This window comes from Podarcis erhardii (genome assembly GCF_964252035.2).
Source record: "Podarcis erhardii genome assembly, chromosome: 1".
Taxonomy (NCBI): Eukaryota; Metazoa; Chordata; class Lepidosauria; order Squamata; family Lacertidae; genus Podarcis; species Podarcis erhardii.
The window spans coordinates 88,165,868-88,188,101 of record NC_138497.1 but is presented as its reverse complement, the minus strand read 5'-3'; the positions used below and the strand labels follow the sequence as shown (position 1 = coordinate 88,188,101).

General features: G+C 46.0%; 1 protein-coding gene across 2 annotated transcripts; it reads left to right on the top strand.

The window, feature by feature from the left end:
- The first annotated feature begins 255 nt into the window (after positions 1-255).
- RUFY4 (RUN and FYVE domain containing 4) lies at positions 256-21,259 on the top strand. Of its 2 annotated transcripts, none has more exons than XM_081880172.1 (12): positions 256-428; positions 3,977-4,040; positions 4,327-4,433; positions 6,134-6,262; positions 9,787-9,893; positions 10,617-10,760; positions 11,370-11,433; positions 12,409-14,415; positions 15,348-15,454; positions 15,917-16,063; positions 16,541-16,672; positions 20,226-21,259. In XM_081880172.1, exons 2-12 carry the CDS (start codon positions 3,995-3,997, stop codon positions 20,326-20,328), a joined length of 3,093 nt encoding a protein of 1,030 aa, XP_081736298.1. In that variant the 5' UTR covers positions 256-428; positions 3,977-3,994; the 3' UTR covers positions 20,329-21,259. The 2 variants fall into 2 exon arrangements, with proteins under 2 accessions (XP_081736298.1, XP_081736299.1); XM_081880173.1 differs by lacking the exon at positions 256-428 and adding an exon at positions 475-962.
- The last annotated feature ends 975 nt before the right edge of the window (positions 21,260-22,234 follow it).

Sequence of the window (22,234 nt, the reverse complement as noted above, 5' to 3'; positions counted from 1 at the left end):
TCACATGGCTACACCCATGGCCTCGAAGTCGAGAGTCCCCCAGTCCTAGAGATATATGATGTGGGGGAACCCCAAAGCTGATTTTGGAGTTCAGTGTGACGTAATGAACTTTTCCTTCTTCTTTTTTTAGATTTGGAACAAATGAGGAATTGGGAACTAGTAACCAACTTCGGCATCGTCGAGAGCCTCAATTTTGCCAGCTCAGGCGCGCGCGCGCGCACACACGGCTCTTTGACTTGGCCCTTCCTCTTAGAGGAAGCCTTGGTGGCTGCGCGCCCGCAGCGCCAGTTGCGGAAAAGGCGCTGGTTGGAACGCCTTGCGCCAAGGTGGGCGTTGCTTCCTGGTTTCCGTCCTCAGGTACAGGTCGGGAGAGGCGGAGGCTGCTTTTTCCTCTCCTGTGCCAAGGATCGGAGAGCGAAGGCAGGAGGGTGAGTCTCACAGCCAGGCTGTTGCTTGGCTTTGCCCTAGACGAGGGACACTCACACAACGCGCCATTGCAAAGTGCCGGGCCCATATTGTGACCCTAACGCCTGCGCTCGGGAGAGTGTTTACACGGGAGAGTGGAGCCCCCTGTCGCTTTCACACAACCCGTTCGCCCTGCAAATAATCTTCCACCGTTGGGACTCCTTCATTGATACTTGCAAGAGGCTTCGCTGAAGTTTCTATCTCCGGTGTAGTCAGTTTCGGTTCCTGTGCAATTTTGAGCACCGGATAAATGCTCCCCTCTTTGGCACAAGGGCACAAGTCATCCGGCTTTGAGAGAGAAAGAGAAAGCGTGTGTGTGAACAGAGAGAGAAAGAGAAAGATCAGCAGGGCTTTGCCCTTCTTTCGGTCCTGGCGTCTTGCTCCCTTTCCTCTCTGCAAGGCTGCCCGTCGAGGGCTGAATGCCGCGCTGTGGCATTTGAATCCGGGCTTGCAAGCAGGGCCGGATTTAGGTTTGATGAGGCCCTAAGCTGCTGAAGGTAATGGGGCACTTTATATGTCCAGCTGTCCTTTGTCAACTACAAATTGTCGCTGGGTTTTTTGTGTTGAATATATGCTATATGGTAATTTATGGACCTAATAGGTATCTAAAGCCAATTGCACATAAGAAAATATGTCTTTTATCAAAATAATTGTTGAACTGAAATACAATTAAGAAGAAGTACAGTCATACCTCATGTTACGTTTGCTTCATGTTACATTTTTTCAGGTTGCATCCCGCGGCGACCCGGAAGTACCGGAAAGGGTTACTTCTGGGTTTCGCCGCTTGCGCGTGCACAGACGTGCAAAATGACATCACGCGCATGTGCAGAAGCGGCAAATCACAACCCGCGCGTGCGCAGACGCGCCGCTGCGGGTTGCATTCTTTTCATGTTGCGAACAGGCCTCCAGAACAGATCCCGTTTGCAACCAGAGGTACCACTGTATATTAATAGTGAAATACAATTAAGAAGAAGTATATTAATAGTGAAATAATTATTAAGCTATTAAGGAGCCTATGCAACACAAAACACTGTTGCTGTATGTAGGTTTTATTTTATTTGTTTTTTATCTTATATTTTGGAAATGTACATCCAGGTTTTTCCCCCCTTAATTTTTTGGGGGGGCCCAAGAGAGTGGGGCCCTAAGCTATAGATCAGGCTTCCTCAACCTTGGCCCTTTAGATGTTTTGAGACTACAGTTCCCATCATCCCTGAAAACTGGTCCTGCCAAAAACATCTGGAGGGCCGAGGTTGAGGAAGCTTGCTATAGATTGTTTAGCTTATATGTAAATACGGCACTGCTTTTAAGGCTAAACTCCAGAAACAGTAGCTTGTGGGCAGGGCGCTGCTGGATGAGACCTCCTCCCTTCCTGCCTTGCCTGGAATCCAGGGGGATTTCCTCATATGCTTTGCCTTTGGGAAGCAATGACTTGCAGAGGAAAGAGGAAGCTGCCAGCAGATGCCCCTGAGCTCAAACAGATGAGTCCTGAGGCACCAGGACAGAGACCAGCGCTTAATGCAGTGCTTAGCTGAGATCCAGCCTCTCATTCCAGGTACGTGTGGGAGCTCCAGTCCTCTGGCTACACAGAAGGACATAGGTAGCAGTGTTCAGTGGTGGGATTTTGTCCAAGGAGGGCAGAGAAATCAGGGAAAGGGCCAAGGCGTGCCAGGAGGCAGGCTGCATCTGCATAAAACTCTCAAATCTGCCCTGATATATCAAGCTGAAGATCTCACGCAGACACCGTGGCTAGTTCTCAAGTTTCTTGAAGCATTATATTTTCAATTTGTTGCAGGAAAAAAACCAAGTCAAAGAGGTGTCTGTGAGGCAGGGCCCACCACGCCACAGTGTGTTCAGGTTAGACCCACACCCCACGGATTCAGGAAGTAGGGAATATTCAGCTTAGATGTAAGAGAAACTTTAGAGCTGGGACCTATTGAACTTTTGCATGAGAGCATATGGAAATTCATGTATCTGCACACAAGACTTGTTTTAGTACCAACTGTTTTGGCAAAGGAGAGAAACAGGTAGCAGTTGCTATTGTGTGGCCAGAATTTCTCAGGCAAAGCTATGAGTAGAAAAGTGTGCTAGATGGCTGGAGAGGAATGGCATGTTTGTTTGGCTTTCTAGAGCAATTTTGGGAGTGGTGTTCTTGTTTTTCTCCTCCCACTACAGAGTTGGTCCTGAGAATAGATGTGACTCTCTCTGTCTCTCCCTCTCTCCTTCTCTCTCTCTCTCACATGCACACACACACACGCACACAAAATTTCCTTCCCCACTCCATTCAATTATTAACATGTGCAAGGGTGAGTGACTGGGTTTCACCAGCAGTCTGCTTTGTCATAGTATTTTTAGCTGTCCTGTAAGCAAAGTTAAAAAAAAAATAATTTTCAAAAGTGTGGGCAGGAGGCAGGAGGCAGGAGGTCTGGGCCCCAGCACAAAAGACCCAAGGCTCAGGTCCCCTAGTCCACCTCTTCACAACAGCCCTGTATGGAAGGAGCCACAGAGATGCCTTAGAAAAGAAAAGTGTATACCTACATGTAAAGCATGTTTAAAGCACTTCTCCCCCCCCCCACGAATCCTGGGAAATGTAGCTACGTGAGTATTAAACTAAAGCTTGCATGATTCTTAGGGGGGTGCTTTAAATGTATGGAGCATACACAGCCTGGGAAATGGGGGCAATGTGTGTAGAAAGAAGCAGAAGCAGTGTTAGCTGTAAGCAAATGGCTGTATTGGGGGCTGGGTAAGGCTACAGAAAATACCACTACAGTTGCAGATGACATCCTTGTGAAAGGCCTGGCCTGGTCAATTCTGGCCACTTGAAACTAGTTGCTTTAGTTCCTTGTGTATTTAGGGAAGGAATGATTGCTCAGAATCTTGGGTCCTTTCTGGATGCAGGGAAAATGCACACCAGGTTTTTCCTTTAGCATTGCAGTAGTGCTAGTCACCATCAAATGTCATCAGCATGATATATTGCCTTCCCGTGAGCATGGTGGAGCATTGCTGCAAGTAATAGCCAACCATGTGCATATTTCCCCGTTTGTTTGTTTGTTGCCCAGGGTGCTGCTGTGGTCTAAACCACTGAGCCTCTTGGGCTTGCCAGTCGAAAGGCCGGCAGTTCGAATCCCCGCCACAGGGTGAGCTTCCGTTGCTCTGTCCCTGTTCCTGCCAACCTAGCAGTTTGAAAGCACACCAGTGCAAGTAGATAAATAGGTACCACTGCGGTGGGAAGGTAAACGGCATTTCTGTGCACTCTGGTTTCCAACACGGTGTTCCATTGCACCAGAAGTGGTTTAGTCATGCTGGCCACAAGACCTGGAAAGCTGGACAAATGTCTGTGGACAAATGCCGGCTCACTCAGCCTGAAAGCAAAATGAGCGCTGCAACCCCATAGTCGCCTCTGACTGGACTTAACTGTCCAGGGGTCCTTTACCTTTAACCTTGCTACACTTGGGCTCAGGGGACAAAAAAGGCTCTCCACCCCTCTCCTCATGAATGGTTGTTTGCTTTGTAGGCAAGCTGAGGCAGAGCTATGGCCAGCGACAAAGAGATTCTTCGTGTGGTCAAAGACTTAAAGAGTAAGTGCACATGATTTTCTTATGTGCTTCTTCCCTTACCTCCCTGTGAGCGCATGCATACAAAACATGATTTGGGGGTCTTTCCCCTCTTGTGTTAACTATCATGTGCACCTCCAAATCTCTGGGTTCCCCAATGCTTGCAGATATCTCCCTCTTGTTTCCCGGAGATGCTATTTTGGCTATAAACCTATTGTCCTGCCCTGCATTACAGGGCGTAGTAGGGTAGCAGGGCTGGAACATTTAATGCTTTGGAATGTGGCTTAATTGCACCCTTTTCTTTATCTAGATACCGTGACCGAGTTAAACAAAAACTACCAGGAGCAGGGACTACCGGTGACAGATGGGAGTCGGGAGCTACAACAGTTCTGTGCCCAGTTGGAGTTCCTGTTGCAGGTAAGGCACCTCTAACAGACTTGGGTTGATGATGTGATAGAAGCAGACATCGTGCAAACTGCAGCTTATGTTGGTGCCCCCACAAAGTCTGCAGCATGTGACTCATGCTGCCCTGCTCTGGTGCTGCTCTTCCCACGAACCTTTTCTGCATTCTGTAGCAAAGTGCGGGTGATCCTCGAGGTTGTGTCATCTTAAGCTGAGTGATAAATATCTGAGAGGGCAGGTTTTTTGTTCGTTTCAATTTTTTCTGTGCTGCAACTGGAGCCCATTAATATGAACGCAAAGGGCCCAACTTAGTTAGCTATTATTGTTCTTTCAAAAGCAAATGTATGCCCTGCCCACACAGTGCAGTCACAATGCTCGGAGCAGCTTACAAGAAGGTCAGAGCACAAGGCAAGCCCTGCTGGAGCAGGGCAAAGGTCCATCCAGTCCAGCAACTTCTTCTGACCATAGGCAACCTGATGCCCATAGAAAACCTGCAGGTGGGACCAGTACGCAGCAGCAGTCACCCTGCTTGCAATTCCCAGCAACTGGTATCTAGAGGCAAGTCAACAATTTAAAGCAGTAAAACATCCACATGAACAAACCTGGACCCTAAGTTCTTGGGAGGCTTGAAAGTGTGATGGGCGGATACTGTGAAAAGCGCCTTTTTGGTGGATGCCCCTCCCTAGAGAGACTGGTCTTGAGCCTATCTTAGCCTCTTTCTAGTGGCAGGTGAAGACTTCTTCATTTTCTCAGGCTTCTTGGAACCATACATTTTTATCCATGGATCCTTGCAGTGGTGTTGCTGTGTATCCTCGTCTGTTGTTTTACTGGTGGCAACTGAAACATCTGTGTAACTTCTTGTTGCTTTATTGATTGGTGTTGCATTTTAATTGGGGGTTTTTTAAATATACAGTGGTATCTTGGTTCTCAAACTTAATCCGTTCCAGCAGTCTGTTCGAAAACCAATGTGTTCCAAAACCAAGGTGCGCTTTCCCATAGAAAGTAATGCAAAATTAATTAATCTGTTCCAGATTTTTAAAAACAACCCCTAAAACAGCAATTTAACATGAATTTTGCTATCTAACGAAACCATTGATCCATAAAATGAAAGCAATTTTAACAATGGACTGCAATCAAACAATCAATCAGTAGCTGAACTGGGTTCCACACAGCCACAAAAACACAAAAGAGAGCTGCAAAAACACAAAAACAGACAGACCTGCTTAACACTCAAAACGGAAGTGTGGCACTCAAAACAGAAGCATAACACTCAAAACTGAGCATGTTCAGCTTCCGATAAAAGTTTGCAACCTGGAACACTTACTTCTGGGTTTGCAGTGTTTGGGTTCCAGGTTGTTTGAGTATCAAGGTGTTTGAGAACCAAGGTACCTCTGTATATAATTTTATTAAGCTTTCTGTTTTACAATTTAAAATACTCGTTTTACATTCTTAAGATATCAGTGACTTCCCTTCTTTTCTTTCCTTGGTTCATTTTACGTATCATAAATCCCTGCATATTTTACAAAAAATATATACCATTCAGTATTCCATTATTGCATCCATCAAAACTTGTTTACACTGTTGAATTTATCTTAATGCTGCCAGCGTTTTCAGCATGTTGCTTTTTAATTGTTGGGTGTGGGATACAAATACTACTGCAAATGAGTAAATAAAAATTATCTTTGCTTTCCCCCCACTCCGCTTGGTCATTATAGTATGATCTGAAAGAAAAGAGAAACCTCTTTGGGCAAAGGAAAGATTACTGGGACTTCCTGAGCCGAATCCTGACCAGGCTGCACAGTGGTGTGCATGCAGGGGTGCAACATGTCACCTCCCTCGACAAAGTAAGATTGGCTGATGCTATTAATAGTATTGCCACTATTATTTATTCAATTTCTTACTCATTCTTCACTATATGGTCCCAGGGCATGTTGCAACCATTTTAAAATACAATGTGAAAAACAGTTACAGATAGGTAGCCGTGTTGGTCTGCCATGGTCAAAACAAAATAAAAAAATTCCTTCCAGTAGCACCTTAAAGACCAACTAAGTCAGTTCTTGGTATGAGCTTTCGTGTGCATGCACACTTCTTCAGATACACTGAAACAGAAGTCACCGGACCTTTCTATATAGTGAGAAGGTGGGGAGGGGTATTACTCAGAAGGGTGGTGGGAATGGGTGATTGGCAGATAGCTGCGATGAGCCTGTTGACGACTCTTAACGACTGCAATAGGTCTAACAGGAAAAAGCAAGGGGTGAGAAGGTGAAAAATGGCTTTGTCATGTATAATGAGATAAGAATCCAATGTCTTTGTTCAAACCAGGTCTCTCCATAGTTTTAAGTTTGGTGATAAGTTGCAATTCAGCAGCTTCTCTTTCCAGTCTATTTCTGAAATTCCTTTGTAATAGAACAGCTACTTTGAGATCTTGTATAGAATGTCCTGGGAGATTGAAGTGTTCTCCTACTGGTTTTTCTGTCTTGTGGTTCCTGATGTCGGATTTATGTCCGTTTATTAGGACGCCCCATCATTTCAGGTATTGGCACTATTACAGTGGGTGTCTCCGGTTATATGGACTCTGTTCTGAAACCATATGCCATCAGTGCTCCCAGCTATGTACGTGACACCACAGATTTTCTGAGGAAAATACAATCTTTAAATAATCTTCCCAACAATACTATACTAGCTACTATGGATGTGGAATCTCTGTATACCAACATCCCACACAACGATGGTTTACAAGCTATAAGGAATACCATTTCAGATAAAACCACAGCGGACTTTGCTACCAAACTCTGCCAATTTGTCCTTACCCACAACAACTTCAAATTCGGTGATGACCTGTTCCTTCAGATCAGCGGCACAGCAATGGGCACCCGCATGGCCCCACAGTATGCCAACATCTTCATGGCGGATTTAGAACAACGTTTCCTAAACTCCTACCCACTCAAACCTCTCTTGTACCTGCGATACATTGATGATATTTTTATCATCTGGACACATGGTCAACAGACCCTGGACACCTTCCACCAGAAATTCAATGATTTTCACCCCACCATCAACCTAACAATGAATCAATCTATGCAAGAAATACATTTTTTGGACACTACTATAAAAATACAGGATGGGCGCATAGACACCACCTTATACCGTAAACCAACTGACCGACAAACATATCTACATGCCTCTAGCTACCATCCCAAACATACCAAACAGTCCATTGTATATAGCCAGGCACTACGTTACAGCCGCATCTGCTCCAATTCTACAGACAGAGACTCTCACCTAAGAGATCTACAGCAAACCTTTTTAGAACTAAAATACCCAGCAGATGAAGTTAGACAACAGATCAACAGAGCCAGACTGATACCCAGAGAGAACTTGCTGCAAGACAGACCCAAAAAAGAAAATAACAGAACACCTCTAGTCATCACATACAGCTCCCAAGTTAAAACAGTACAACGCATCATCAGAGATCTACAACCTCTCCTGGACAATGACAGTTCTCTTTCTCAAGCTCTGGGAGGAAGACCTTTCATTGCCTCCAGACAGCCCCCCAATCTTAAACAACTCCTAACCCACAATAATACTATAACCAGACTTAACACGGACACTGGCACCAGAGCCTGCAATAAACCCAGATGCCAACTTTGCTGCCACATACACCCGGACAACACCATTACTGGCCCCAACAACATCACACATACCATCTCGGGACTATTTAATTGCTCATCGTCTAACATTGTGTATGCCATAAAATGCCAACAGTGTCCTTCAGCTCTCTATATTGGACAAACAGGCCAGACCTTACGCCAAAGAATAAACGGACATAAATCCGACATCAGGAACCACAAGACAGAAAAACCAGTAGGAGAACACTTCAATCTCCCAGGACATTCTATACAAGATCTCAAAGTAGCTGTTCTATTACAAAGGAATTTCAGAAATAGACTGGAAAGAGAAGCTGCTGAATTGCAACTTATCACCAAACTTAAAACTATGGAGAGACCTGGTTTGAACAAAGACATTGGATTCTTATCTCATTATACATGACAAAGCCATTTTTCACCTTCTCACCCCTTGCTTTTTCCTGTTAGACCTATTGCAGTCGTTAAGAGTCGTCAACAGGCTCATCGCAGCTATCTGCCAATCACCCATTCCCACCACCCTTCTGAGTAATACCCCTCCCCACCTTCTCACTATATAGAAAGGTCCGGTGACTTCTGTTTCAGTGTATCTGAAGAAGTGTGCATGCACACGAAAGCTCATACCTAGAACTAACTCAGTTGGTCTTTAAGGTGCTACTGGAAGGAATTTTTTTATTTTGTTTTAATGTGAAAAACAGTTAAAACAGTCAAGAGAATAGGGTGGATCCTCAAATTTGCATCTTGTGTTGTCAGAGGCCAGAGCTGCACCTTCAGTGTATGACAAAAACTACACAATAAATGTTCCAAATGCATCTTTGTGGGGATAAATTTCCACAACTTGTGAGCGTTGGGGGCAGGAATGGGTACATGTGAAGAATTGGGGAACAAGAAAGGGGGACATGGGCATAGCCAGGGGGGCAACTGCCCCCCCAATCAAGTAAATAAAGAAAAATACTTAATAAACCAACCAATTGCATCACAGGTAACTTGGTTCTGTCCCCCTAAAATAAAGTCTGCCCTCCCAGCTACGCCCATGTCTCCCTTTCTCCTTCCCCAGTTCTTCACATGTACCCATTCCTGCCCTAAAATAAATGCTGGCTATGCTCCCCACCCAGAAGTACGATGTGATGGCACTGTCTCTTGCCAACAGGGTCTGCCTGAGGCAGTGCTTCTCATTCGAAGGAGATCCTGCAGAGCAGGGACCAGGAATCAGGGAGATGCTGCACATAATTTGTTCTAGTAATCAAAAGGATGCTCATATTAACAAGGGCAAACAGCCCTTAGGGGTTATTTGATAAGGAAGCCTCCCCTAAATCTGGTGCCTTGGGCTGGGTGTGGCTGATGGGAGTTGTAGTGCAAAACATTTGGAGGGCACCAGGTTGGGGAAAGCTCAGGTGTGCCCTTTTAATGAACCACTACGGATTGCATTGGAGCATAGATATTAGTATAAACAGTATATAAAAGAACTGCTGAATAATCACAGGGAAATCATGCCATATTTTCAGGGCCGGCCCTAGCATTGGGCAGTGTGTGGTGACCACCTCAGGCAGCAAATGCAGAGGGGCAGTGGGCATAGCCCTTTGATTGTTCCTCTTGAACCCCAAACCCAGAATTTATGCCAGGCCAGATGGGGTAGAGATGGTGTCAATAAAGAATCACCTAATGAATAGGGCAACTCTTGGAGGCTTTCCCACCTTTGAATGTGAATCTGTTTCCCTTGGTAGCTGAAAACAGCCGTGGGAAAGGGCCGTGCTTTCATTCGTTATTGCCTGGTCCATCGGCAGCTGGCGGAGACCTTGCAGCTTTGTTTCATGGAGCCAGAAGTCATCAGGTAAGAGCTTGGGTGAAAGTGGCATGGCAGTGGGAGAGGAAGCTTGTGATGCAGGAAAACAAGGTTGCACACTATCCTCATAGTGCAAAGGAAGAGGGCAAAACGATGGGGAAGTTGGGAGAGCACAGGGATCTCCAAGGTGACACTTGTGGGCACCACAGTGCCCTGAGATGCACACACGCACTCCTGGTAGATGCCAAGGCTCTCTGTCCCTCCCAGTTTTTTATTCTTCAAAATAGTAAGACTTCTATGGCTTACAGAAAGTTGGCAGGTTGTTGTTGTTATTATTTTCCATTCATTCATTCATTCATTTAAGGATTTATAAACCACCTCCCAATAAATGTTTCTGAAACAGCATGCAACTTATCTTAGTAAAAGTGGAATATATAAAACTTTTTTTAAAAAAACAAACAAACTTTAAGATAACTGCATTACAAAATTATGTATGCATTTATATGGGCCAGCTGCTTTTATGCATCTGTGTTATTTGTTTTGAAGTTCATGTAGCTAGTTTTCCCATTGTTGCTGTCGTCGTTTGGTTTGGGGAAGGGGGAGGTTTGAGCATCGCCAGTTTTGCTCTGTGAGATGAGCATTTTGTGGCACCCAGGACATTTTCTTAGATTTCCAAATGTGCACCTGGGCCCCAAAAGGTTAGAGTCCCCCAGCACAATGAGTTTGTTTAAAGTCTCTGCTATGTATGTATTTATGGTTTGCTCTTTGCAGTGAGTGGTACTACGCACGCAGCCCTTTCTTGGATCGAAAGCTGTGGACGGACATCTTGGGCTTCCTCTATGAGCTGGATGGCATGGCCTTTCATCTGGCCCTGTGCAGAGGAGACCTGGATGCTGCGTGGCCCATGGTCTCTGAGTGAGTAGCAGGCGCTGCTTATTTTCCATGGATGCAGATACAGCCTCCCCACTCTGAGCTTTCTGAGTAAGGCAGTGGAAGGAAGCGGGTGAGGGGAGGAGCTTTGTTGCATGTTGTCACCAGCAGAAGGTGCTCTTCCCTCCTCAAAGGTTTTCACACCAGAGCATTTGGTTCAGGTCTTGTTCTGCTACTGCTAAGCTTCTGTTATTTTGCAGGCGGCTTCACAGCATAAAGCCACGGAAGTGGTAAACCTCGTAGAAACAGAAAAAAGTACTGAGATGCAAGCTCTGCACTAATAGAATCAGTTCAGCAAACTAAAACAGTGAAAACAGCCATACAAATACTAAAAATAACAAAACAATTTCATAAAATTGGCCTTCCATAAACGACTGGGCTACACCTCTGCGAAAGCCTTCCTAAACAAAAATGTCTTCATTTAGGCACCTAAATATCATCATGGGAGACACCTGTCTGATTTCAGCTAGTAATTGATCCCAGAGAGCTGAAGCTGCCAAAAGCCCACTTTCTAGTACAGGCTAAGTGCATCTCTGGATGCTAATACGGATATCATCAGCATCCTTGCAAATCTGCTGCTCTGATCTCTTCCAGGGTTTTGCCACGATGTTCCAACCCAGCTTCTATGCACTCCAAGCAGAAGGAAGCACCCTCTGAGGTACATATTCCCCACTTCCTTGCTTATCCCGTTGCAAAATACTTCCTGCCCTAAGACCCCAGCAATGATTTTGGCTCACTGGTGTACCTTGAGAGCTTTTCATTTCCCTGTCATGAAAATGGATCTAGAACCTGCAACCCCTTCCCAGCCCAAACACAGGAGGGCTGTGGTGGTCACTCGTTCCCCATTCCTGGTTTAGGAAAACGTGTCTTGGTGGTGGCATGGGCTGTAGCCAATCAACACTCTCCACAGCTGGCTTTTCCTCACCTCAGATGTGCAGAGCCAGTTTTGTGGAGCTCACACTAAGAGAGGAAAGGGTACATTTGTATTAAACACTCTGGGGGCACTTCAAAACCTGTCCTCATTACTTTACAAATGTTGTGTCTGTCTTTATCTTACCTCACATTAAAAAGGGAGGGGGCTCCTAACCTGGCAAACCTTAGATTGTTGTTCAGCCTCTTGTTCACTTTTTTCATTCACAATACAGTGGTGCCTCGCAGGACGAAATTAATCCGTTCCGCGATTCTCTTCGTCTAGCGGTTTTTTCGTCTTGCGAAGCAAGCCCATTGACAGCTTAGCGGATTAGCGCTATTAGCGGTCTAGCGGCTTTTAGCGATCAGCTGAGAAGCGGCTTATCAGCGGAACAGCTGATAAGCGGCTTAGCGCTTAGGGAAAGGGCAAAAAAAAGCGGGGGGGAAACCGCGGGAACTCGCAATATTTTTTCGTCTTGCGAGGCAACCCCATAGAGAAATTCGTTTAGCGAAGCGCCTCCAAAACGGAAAACCCTTTCGTCTAGCGGGTTTTCCGTCTTGCGAGGCGTTCGTATTGCGGGGCACCACTGTAGTTTAGAGGCCTTTATTCCTGGCTGTGAACCAACTTTTGAATCTAGCACTCATTGATAATACTCTAATTTCTTAGGATCCAGCCTTATCCCATCACTCTGTACCAAACAATTTATGTGTTTGTTGACCATAGGTTGGGAACTCAAACAGAGACTGCGGGAACCACCAAGGGGCCACCAAAGTTCATGAGAGCTCGCCAAGAACCACTAGTGACCAACATGCTGTTGAGCCAACTGTTGATGATCGACTCAGTACTGGGCTGGAAAACTCCATGGAGAAATGGGTTGGGATCTGGAGAAGCAGGAAGAACAGTCTGCTGCAGATGGGTGCTCTCTTGAAGCTGAGTCATTTTATGGAAGCGGATCCAGCTGCTGGCAAGGAGGTGCAGAAGGGAAATGGTGAGCTGCAGACCCAAGTGGAGAAGCTGAGCAAGGAGCAGCCAGGAAGCATCTCTTCCATCGAGGAACGATGTTCCCTGCTTCATCTCTCAGATCACTGCCTGTGTGGAAAGATGGAGAGGCCACCTACTGAAGGTGACACCAGGTGGAAGCAGGACTTCAAAACACTGATGTGGGAGCTTGCTGCTTTGCGGCAAAAGTTGGCCCAGCAGCAAGAGGAGAATGCATCTCTGAGACTAGCCCTTTTGGAGGAAAACCAGCTTCTGAAAGAGGAGCGGGCAAAACATGAGCAGCAACACAAGGAGAAGATGGATGAGCAGGAAAAACAGCAGCAGGAGTTGGCCAAAACCATCAAGGCCCTCAGGGAGGCAGAAGACAAGGTTGCCAACCTGACTGGCGAATGCCAGGAGGCCTGGTCCAAGAGAGATGCCGCTGAGAGGTCTCTAGAGGAGGCAGAGCAAAGGCTGATTTCTCTGGAGGCAGAGAGGAGGAAGCACTTGGCAGACATTGAGGCCCAAGAGTTGAGGCGCCAGCAGCTGGTCTCTCGGTGTCAGGTCCTGCAGGAGAAGCTGAAGGCGTGCGAAGAGAGCTTGGAGAAGTGGGAAGCCCAAGTGGTAGCTCTGAAAAGCCAAGGTGGCCAGCTGGGAATGAATGAGGAGCAGCCAGAAGGCATGAGCTGCAGGCCAGCAGAAAGGGAAGAACATCCAGCCATGTTGGAATGGGGTCCTCTAAGGGGGAAATTGGAGAGGAGCCTTGCTGAGATACAGGTACTAGAGAGGGAGAAGGAGACTCTTATGGAAACTCTGGTGTCCCAGGAGAAAAGTCTGGTGTTTTCAAAACTAGAGGTCGAGGACCTTCAGAAGGAGCTGTCGGCATGTCAGGAGCATGTTGCCACTCTCCAGACATCTCTGGAGGAGCAAGTGAAGGTCCTAAGGGTCAAGGAAGAAGCAGCTCAGGGTTTGCAAAGAGAGTTGAATAGCCAGTTGGCCCAGCTACAGGACGCCCTGGAGAAAAACACTACGCTGGAGGCTCATTTAGAGGAAGCGGCCAGCAAGAAGTCTCAGCTGGAAGCTCAAGCTGTTGAGGAGCAGGCCAGGCATGAAAGGACTTTGCAGGAACTAGGGAACCAGCTGGGAACTTTTGAAAAGGAGGTGGCCACACTACAAGAGGAGAGGCAGCAGCTGCGGGCCACCTTGCAGCAAGCCCTCAAAGAAAGAGAGGCCTTGGCAATGCAAGCTGAGAGCATGGCTTCTGCTCTGGACGGATGGACACAGGAGGCTACACAGCTTCGGAAAGAGCTGGAGGAGCTCAAGGCCACCAGCAAAGCACAACAGACATCCTTGCAGGAGACAAATGAAGTAGTGGCCTCAGCCCTCAGGGAAGAGTGCCTGCAGCTGAGAAATCAACTGGAACAACTGGAACAGGAGAAGATGTGGGCCACAAACATGGCGGAGCAGCTGAGCAAAGACTTGGAGCAGGGCTGGGAATGGCCCAGGGAGGAAGGCGCTCTAGAGAGGACATGGCCTCCTCCTTTCACTGTGCTGGACTCGGCCTGCGGGGCCAGAGATGAAAAAGGCAGGGACCTGGTCAGGAAGAGGGGCATCGCTGAGGAAAACAGCCATGGAGGAGCAGGGTCACGGCCAATGAACACAGAGTTTCTTCAGGTTGATGGGCTGCAAGATGCGGTAAGTCCTGTCAAGAAAGGGGCCGGTGCTAAGCCTAGTGCAGAAGCCCATGGGAAGGTAAGGGACTCATGTTCCATGTACAATGTGAAGATACATGATAGTTGAGAAATGGTGTGCTACTGATCCTGACCATATGGAGGCACTGCCTGCAACTGGCATCCCTCTTCTCCAGTGAGAGAAAGTCTGTGAGGTAGTCAACATGGTGGCCTCCAGAAGCTGTTGGACTCCAACTCCCATCAGCCCTAGCCAGTGTAGCCAGTGGCCAGGGATGCTGGAAGTTGGAGTCCAACCACATATGGTGGGCACCATGTTGACTAGTTCACATGTATGGCAAGTCAAAATAACTATGAAGTTTGAGTTTTATATGTCAGGTGCTGAACTCTTAAATTTGGGATGAATCTAGAGTTTCATCTAGGACTCAGATTTTAGGCAATCCTCAAATTTATGTGACAAAACTTGAATTTCAATACTCAAATCTGGAAATTGAAACTAAACATTTGGTCTCTAAAAACCAATCCCCTAATTCTGATTTATTTTTTCAAAAATAAAATCAAACCATTAACTTAAAAGCTACGTTTTTCTGTAGCATTATTTCGGGGGGGGGGGACCATTGGAGACAGGAACAAACAGTGTGTGTATCAGAAAAAAGTAAAACCATTTTTTCTATGCAAGGTCCTGGTGTGCTGGTGAAGCTCCAGGCCAGAAAGTATTGTGAGCAAAAATATAGGCTCATTTAGAGTGCTGGGCAAAAAAAGCAGCTAAGTAAGTTCTGGAGTTTAGCAGTCCATTACCAATGGCATTTTCTGAAGGAGTGCTGCCCCAGCAACTTCATTTTGCAGATGCTGCTACAGTCTTGAAAACGCAGCAGTCGAATTTGAAGCCTTGGCAATACCCCCACAGTTGCATGCTCCTGGGTCTGTGTGATCTCTCTAACTGGGACCCACTGATTTTCTATTGTGCTCCCCCCCCCTTTACCTGATTCCCCTCAGTGTCTAACTCACCATCTGAAGAAAATGACGGCTGATGTGCAGCAAGCAAAGCAAATGTTTGCTGCCAAGGAACAAACGATGATGCAGCTGATGGAGCAGCTGAGCCGGTGAGAGCATGAGCCTATTTCATTGGATGGTAGGTTTAAGGGAAGGTCTGTAGCTCAGGGAGAGAGCAGGTGCTTTGCACGGAGAAGAGTTCATATCCCATCTCCGGTAGGACTAGGAAGACCCCTGCCTCAAACCCTGCAGAACTGCTACCGGTCACTGTACTGAGATAGATGGACCATTGGTTTGACTTGGTGTAAGTCAGTTTCCTGTGCTCCTATAAAGCAGAGATAGGGAACTAGATCTGGCCAATCACCTGATGTCATAAAATGTCAGATGATTCAGCTGCAAAGAAAGAATCGTGAGTACCCTTCAGGTGCTCCAGGTCCTGTGTTAAGGAAATGCTGAAGAAATCATATATTACTCCAGGATTCTTTGAAACAGGCCATTGCAATTAAAGTGGTTCGAAACAACAGATGTTCACAGTGTGTATGTATTCAGTAGTTTCCTTTCCTCCTGCTTAGGTCTCAGCAGGAAAAAGAACAGTTGCTGCTTTTGCTGGAGAAAAGCCGACAGGAATCGGAGGAGAAGGAGAAGAGGTACAAAGGGGAGCTGTCAGAACAGGGGGAGACTATTTGCAACATGAAAGGAAAACTGCTGGAGTTACTACGGTGAGTAAACTGAGTCCATGAGGAGCAGAGGAGAAGGGAGCCGCACTCCCTTCATGCTGCTGGCTTTGGAAATGCAGACTAGGGGACTGGGGTGGGGGGACGCCACAAAGATCAAAACACACTAGATATGCTAGAGACCAGCTAGAGTCTCATCTTCCCAGCTGGAATCCTCAGCTGCAGCGCAGTGATAAAGAGCAACACACATACAAGCACCACAGAATAGCAATACAAAGCGTAGTATTCAGTTCATTAAGATCAATACAACTGCAATCTGTGAGCTGCATTGGTACTCACTTCAAACTACATAGGATCAGCTTGTAAAACACATTGAGTGCATTTCTTGAATTGACAATGGGCTTCAAGAGATTATCTATAATTCTTAAAAGGCTCCATCTTTTGTCATGGGCTGGTGGCGGTCATTAGCTGCCTATAGAGCTAGAAAAAGTAAATTTCTCTGTCCTCCCTTTTCTTCTTCAGGGAAAAAGATGCCCTGTGGCAAAAGACAGAAGGCATTGCCTCCACAACAGTATCTCCAGCTCCTCAGAACCCAGGGGTGTGTGTTCAGTGCAAAAAGGATTTCAGGCTCATGTCACGCCGATACCAGTGCAGGTAACGTCTGTCCTATTATTGTTGTTGTTGTTGTTATTAATTAAATTTATATTCTGCCCATCACCCGCATATCACAGGGCAGTTCACAACATAAAAATACAAAATGAGAACACAAAATACATGATAAGAACAAGAACAAACCAATAGTCCCTCTCCCACAAACACATTTGAAATGACATAGGCTGTTTAATTAGCCAAAGGCCTGGGAGAAGAGGCTGCTTGGTTCAGTGTAATGAAGGCGCCAGGCGAGCCTTCCCAGGGAGAACATTTTACAAATGGAGAGCCACTGCATAAAAGAAATAACTTGTGTTCAGTGAGGAGGACCAAGTGTGCAGGGCCGGATTTAGGTTTGATGAGGCCCTAAACTACTGAAGGTAATGGGGCCCTTTATATGTCTAGCTGTACTTTGTCAACAACAAATTGTCACTGTTTTTTGTGTTGAATATATGCTACATGGTAATTTATGGACCTAATAGGTATCTAAAGCCATTTGCCACAGTTGCTGTATGTAGGTTTTATTTGTTTTTTTATCTTATCTTCTGGAAATGTACATCAAGTTGTTTTTTCCTTAAAAAATTTTGGGAGCCCCAAGAGAGTAGGGCCTTAAGCTATAACTTGTTTAGCTTATACATAAATCCAGCACTGTAAGTGTGTCAAAAGTAAACAGAACTTTAGCCAGGAATTATGCTTTTTCCTCCCCCTGTTCTGTTTTTCTGCCCTACTGGATCCCACAGCATGTGGGAAAAGGGGGCTGAACCAGAGAATGGCCCTCCCCAGTGAAGAATACCCCTGCAGATGGGTACAGATGGGTCTCTTTGGTCTAGGTGAGAATGTGACACCATCAAGTGGCAGAACATCCCAGTGTGTCCTTTTGCATGCGGGGACCTCTGGAGAGAGCTGACGTATATCTCCGTTGGTAATATTAGATAAGTTATGCATATCATTGAAGGGCACTGAGATGCAAAAAGGGCTGATCATTTTTTGAGATTTAGGCACCATTCTTCTGTTACTACAGCCTCAATTTGCATTAGCTTTTTAGTCAGCTGCACCATAGCTCATATTCAGTTTCTGATCAACTCGGACTTTTCACCTGAAACAAGTGAACAAGCACATCATAAATTAAGTGGCAATACCCTAAAACCACACTCTCATATCCTCTCCATCTCAAAAGCCTCTTTTTGTATCTTTTTCCTTGTACCATCATCCCATAGTGTGAGAAAGCTAGCTGTCAACAATTTCAGGTGCCCAGGCTGTGTCTCACATGATGTTTCCCATTTCTCGTCAGTTCTTCCCATGCTCACTTGTTTGTAAAAACCACAATGTCTTGTTTTGGATCACGACTTCTCCTTTCTACAGCTGCTGTTTACTAATGAAGGGTCTCCAGCTCCCTAGTTGTAGAAGAGGGGTGATGCAGTGGCAGGGCCTAACATGATGGGACACACATCCCCAATCAGATCTATCATCTCTCTACTTTTTAAATCTCCTGCCCTTGCCTTTAAAAACTTGTATAAACTCTTTGTTTACAGGGCAGCTAGATGCTCTGAAAGTTCAGTGCTGGTGACATGCCAGCCATCTGCCATCTTATTGTGTCTAGAGGCATCTATAGACAGGCCCTGTCAATGATCCAAGAGGACCAAGCCACTTCCAGCTTTTAAGACCCCTAGTCATAATGTGTGTAGTGCATTATCATGACTGTTCAGAGCAGGTCTGGATTTTTAGCCCTGCCCTTTATGTCAGGTTGTTACAGTTTGGCGATGGAACTGGATAGTGAACTTTAAATAACAGCTTTGGTCTGCTTGCCAAAATTGATCAGGCCTGAAATGCACAGCATAGGATGCTTTCTTCGGAAAAAGGAATGCAAGGATATAAAGATAAACAACCAGACCAAAACCTGAGGTCTTCCTTTGCAAGGGAATATATGGACAAAGAACCAGACCAAAAATGAAAGTCCAAAACTTTGTTGCCTAACAAAATGTTACACAGCTTTGGATGTTCTCACCCTTGTGAAGAAAAACACTGAAAAGGAGAAATAGAGATTAAAGTGAAGGAATTACTCAACCTAGCACACTAACCCCAATACACACGCAAACACAAACACACACACACACACACACCAAGGACAAAACAAAATTAAAAAATTCCTTCCCGTAGCACCTTAAAGACCAACTAAGTTAGTTCTAGGTATGAGCTTTCGTGTGCATGCACACTTCTTCAGATACCTTCAGATACTTCTTCGCATGCACACGAAAGCTCATACCAAGAACTGACTTAGTTGGTCTTTAAGGTGCTACTGGAAGGAATTTTTTTATTTTGTTTTGACTATGGCAGACCAACACGGCTACCTATCTGTAACACACCAAGGAGTGAGGAAGTACATACAGAAAAGAGTGTCCTGGCAAAGGAGCCTGATAAAATTAGGAAAAATAAGTAAGGCGGGAGAAAGAAGTGCCATGGTCACATCTTGCCAGAGGCGGAGCAAGGTGGGTACGGTGGGTACAGCATGCTCCAAGTGCCATCTTGACGGGGGTGACATTCAGGCCCTGCCCCCCATGACTCCCAAGCCTACAGCGAGCCGGGGAAAGGGGGGAACTGCAAAGCGGCAGGCAAGGTAAGCCTACCTGCTAGCCATCGGCTGCGCGCGGCTTTGCAGCTCCAGCTCTCTCAGAGCTACAACCACAAGCAGAGGACCCCACCGCCATCCATACGGCACTCAAGCACCGCTGTCAGCAAACCGCCTGTTGGTGCATGTGCAGCACGTAGTGGTGCCATGCATGCACCGTACATATGACGCATGCGCATATGCTGTACATACGGTACATACACCACCAGGTGCTTTGCCGCCCCCCGCCCCCCCCCCCCGCACCAGGTGCCAGTTAGCCTTCCTTTGCCCCTACATCTTGCCTTTTGAAATCTCTGTTGTGCAATTATTTTCCAAATTTGCAATCCTCTTTGTGAATTGGTGTCTTCTCCAAATTGGCATTAAGAGGGATCTGTTTTTATAGTCACATAGCCTGACGAACAAAAGTTCTTTCCCATAGAATCCATAAAGCCAACTGACTTGTGAAAACAGCATTCTGCTCTGTCAAGATCCAGATTTAACTTGTCTTGAAATTGTTCTCTCCATGTGCATGGAAATGTCCTCCATTTGCATAGGCCCACAGCTTCTGCATTTTAAAAGTAACAGAATGCAGATTGCTTGCATCACAGTTCACACGCACAGCAAATCTTGTTTGCTTCTTAGCCCTCTGTAAGGGAAATCTCTCTCATGCAGACACACACAGAAAGGTAACTGTTCCATTCTGGTTGCCCTGTTGTCACTAGGGCTAGAACTATTTCTTATCAAATGTTGCTCTTTAAAGCTCACGACTTAAATTTTCAGTCCAACTGGGTTAAAAACACTGCTTACTTAATTTCAAAAATAAAAGGACAGAACAGAATTTGAGAGATATGATACATATTTTTAAGAAGCATTATATAAAGCATAAGCATACATGTCGTTAATAAACATTAACAAAGTGGTTTCCTGTGCGCACTCTCTCATTCGCTTTCTCAGGTTGTGTCGGAGCATGGTGTGTCATGCCTGCTCGGTGAGCAGTGGGCACAAGGAGCGCTGCTGCCTTCCCTGCTACCAGAAGAGAAATGGCCAGGGCACCTGACCAGACTCAGAGGGCTCAGCAAGGCAGCCCATTCCACCCAGTGGTACAGACACTGCAAGTCCAGAAAATGGCTCCCTCCCTGAGTGTCATGTGGGAATGGATGTGACTTCTGTTTGGGCATTGGTTGCAGGCTCCTCCAAATGAAGAGGAGCATATGGTGGCAGTCAGGGACATCGTAATGATAAACGGCTTAGAAATTAAATTTGTATCAGGGATGACTCTAAATATTCAGCGGGTTCCAGTGGTGTAGGAGCATCTCTCATTCTTTCCAGATCCAACACTATTAGTTAGAAGTCTGTTTTTATCTGGCGTTTCTGTGAGGCATGCAGCTAGGCACTCAGTTCAGCCATTTGCCTTCAGCCCCTACAGCTGAATATTTCCCAAACTTCTCCTTTGCGGGATACCATGTGTTGACCCAACAAACAGTTGCTGTGGTTGGTTGGAGGTGCTGGGGACAGCAAGCACATGAAGCATGGATAAGGGCATTGTCCCAATGAACTGAGTCCATCGTTAAAGTTGAGCATATGGAAGCTGGCAAACATGGGATCTGAAAGTGCGTGACTTCATGAGCAGTTGCTCTGTTCTCTCTCAGCAGCATCACAGAAGGAGAAATTTTGTGGGATAATGCTGTGGCTACGCCGAATTCCCAAGCTAGTCCAAGGAAGCATTTTGCTTCCTACTGTACTGTTTCCTACTGCAGGTGGTGGGAACTCCTGAGGTAGCTGGGAAGATCAGGAAGAATTATGGGAGGGGAGGAGTCCCCATCGCCACCATGGATGGCAGGTGTCATGTCCCCAGTTCACTGTACTTTATTTTTACTCTGAAGATCACTATTGGAAACTGGAATCCATAATTGAATCATGTAATTGCTGTGGAAGAAATGATTATTTATGGGGTGGAGCATTCAGAAATTAAATTTTAAAGAAAATCATCTGGGTGGTTTTTGTGTTAGTTCTTTTCCTTCCTTTTTTGTGCAATAAAACATATTTTGTAGTGTTATGTTTCTCTATATTAGCAAAGGAATCCATAACAACAACAAAAATGTCAATATGTGTCAGCTGCTGCAGAAACAGCGACATTAAAATGTAGTCTGTCTCTCTCCCCATGCCTTACTTTAGCAAACAAGGTGGCTGGGAGGGAAAGCTGGTGGATCAAGCTACCTGTGGCATTTGAAATGCACTATTATATTCTCTATGTGAATGTCAGGAGGGATGTGGGTGGCGCTGTGGTTTAAACCACTGTGCCGCTTGGGCTTGCCGATCGGAAGGTCAGCGGTTCGAATCCCCACGATGGGGTGAGCTCCTGTTGTTCAATCCCAGCTCCTGCCAACGTAGCAGTTTGAAAGCATGCAGTGCAAGTAGATAAATAGGTACCACTCCAGTGGGAAGGTAAATGGCATTTCTGTGCGCTGCTCTGGTTTTGCCAGAAGCGGCCTCTGTCATGCTGGCCACAAGACCCAGAAAAACTGTCTGTGGACAAACGTTGGCTCCCTCAGCCTGTAAAGTGAAATGAGCGCCGCAACCCCAGAGTCGTACGCAACAGGAGTTAACTGCCGTTTACATGACTTGGTTACCATCCCATTTTGCCCAAGAGATCCTTCCCTAGAGTTGTCAAGTCAGCAGCATCCAAACTCTAAAACTCACAGGGCAGGGTCTAGTGACATCACAAGTTCCCAAGATTCTTTGGGGGAAGCAGTGGCTGATTCTGCTTTAAATGCATTGTGCAGAAGGAGCCTGATTAGCCTTGCCTTATGAGAAATAAGAACTATGTCCATGACACTTTCTCAGATTTCAAAATGGACCCATTGTCCTGAAGAGGTTGGCAACCCCTGTAAGCTTTTCCCTGCCCTATTTTTTTTAAATAGTGCCAGTCTAAGGTTGTATTCTTCCCATAAAATGGAGTGGCT

Bases quoted from the DNA above. Each gene is read 5' to 3' on its own strand.
- RUFY4 (XM_081880172.1), top strand. From the start codon at position 3,995: ATGGCCAGCGACAAAGAGATTCTTCGTGTGGTCAAAGACTTAAAGA. The intron at 4,041-4,326 runs GTAAGTGCACAT...TTCTTTATCTAG, and splicing joins TGTGGTCAAAGACTTAAAGA to ATACCGTGACCGAGTTAAAC. The intron at 4,434-6,133 runs GTAAGGCACCTC...TGGTCATTATAG, and splicing joins AGTTGGAGTTCCTGTTGCAG to TATGATCTGAAAGAAAAGAG.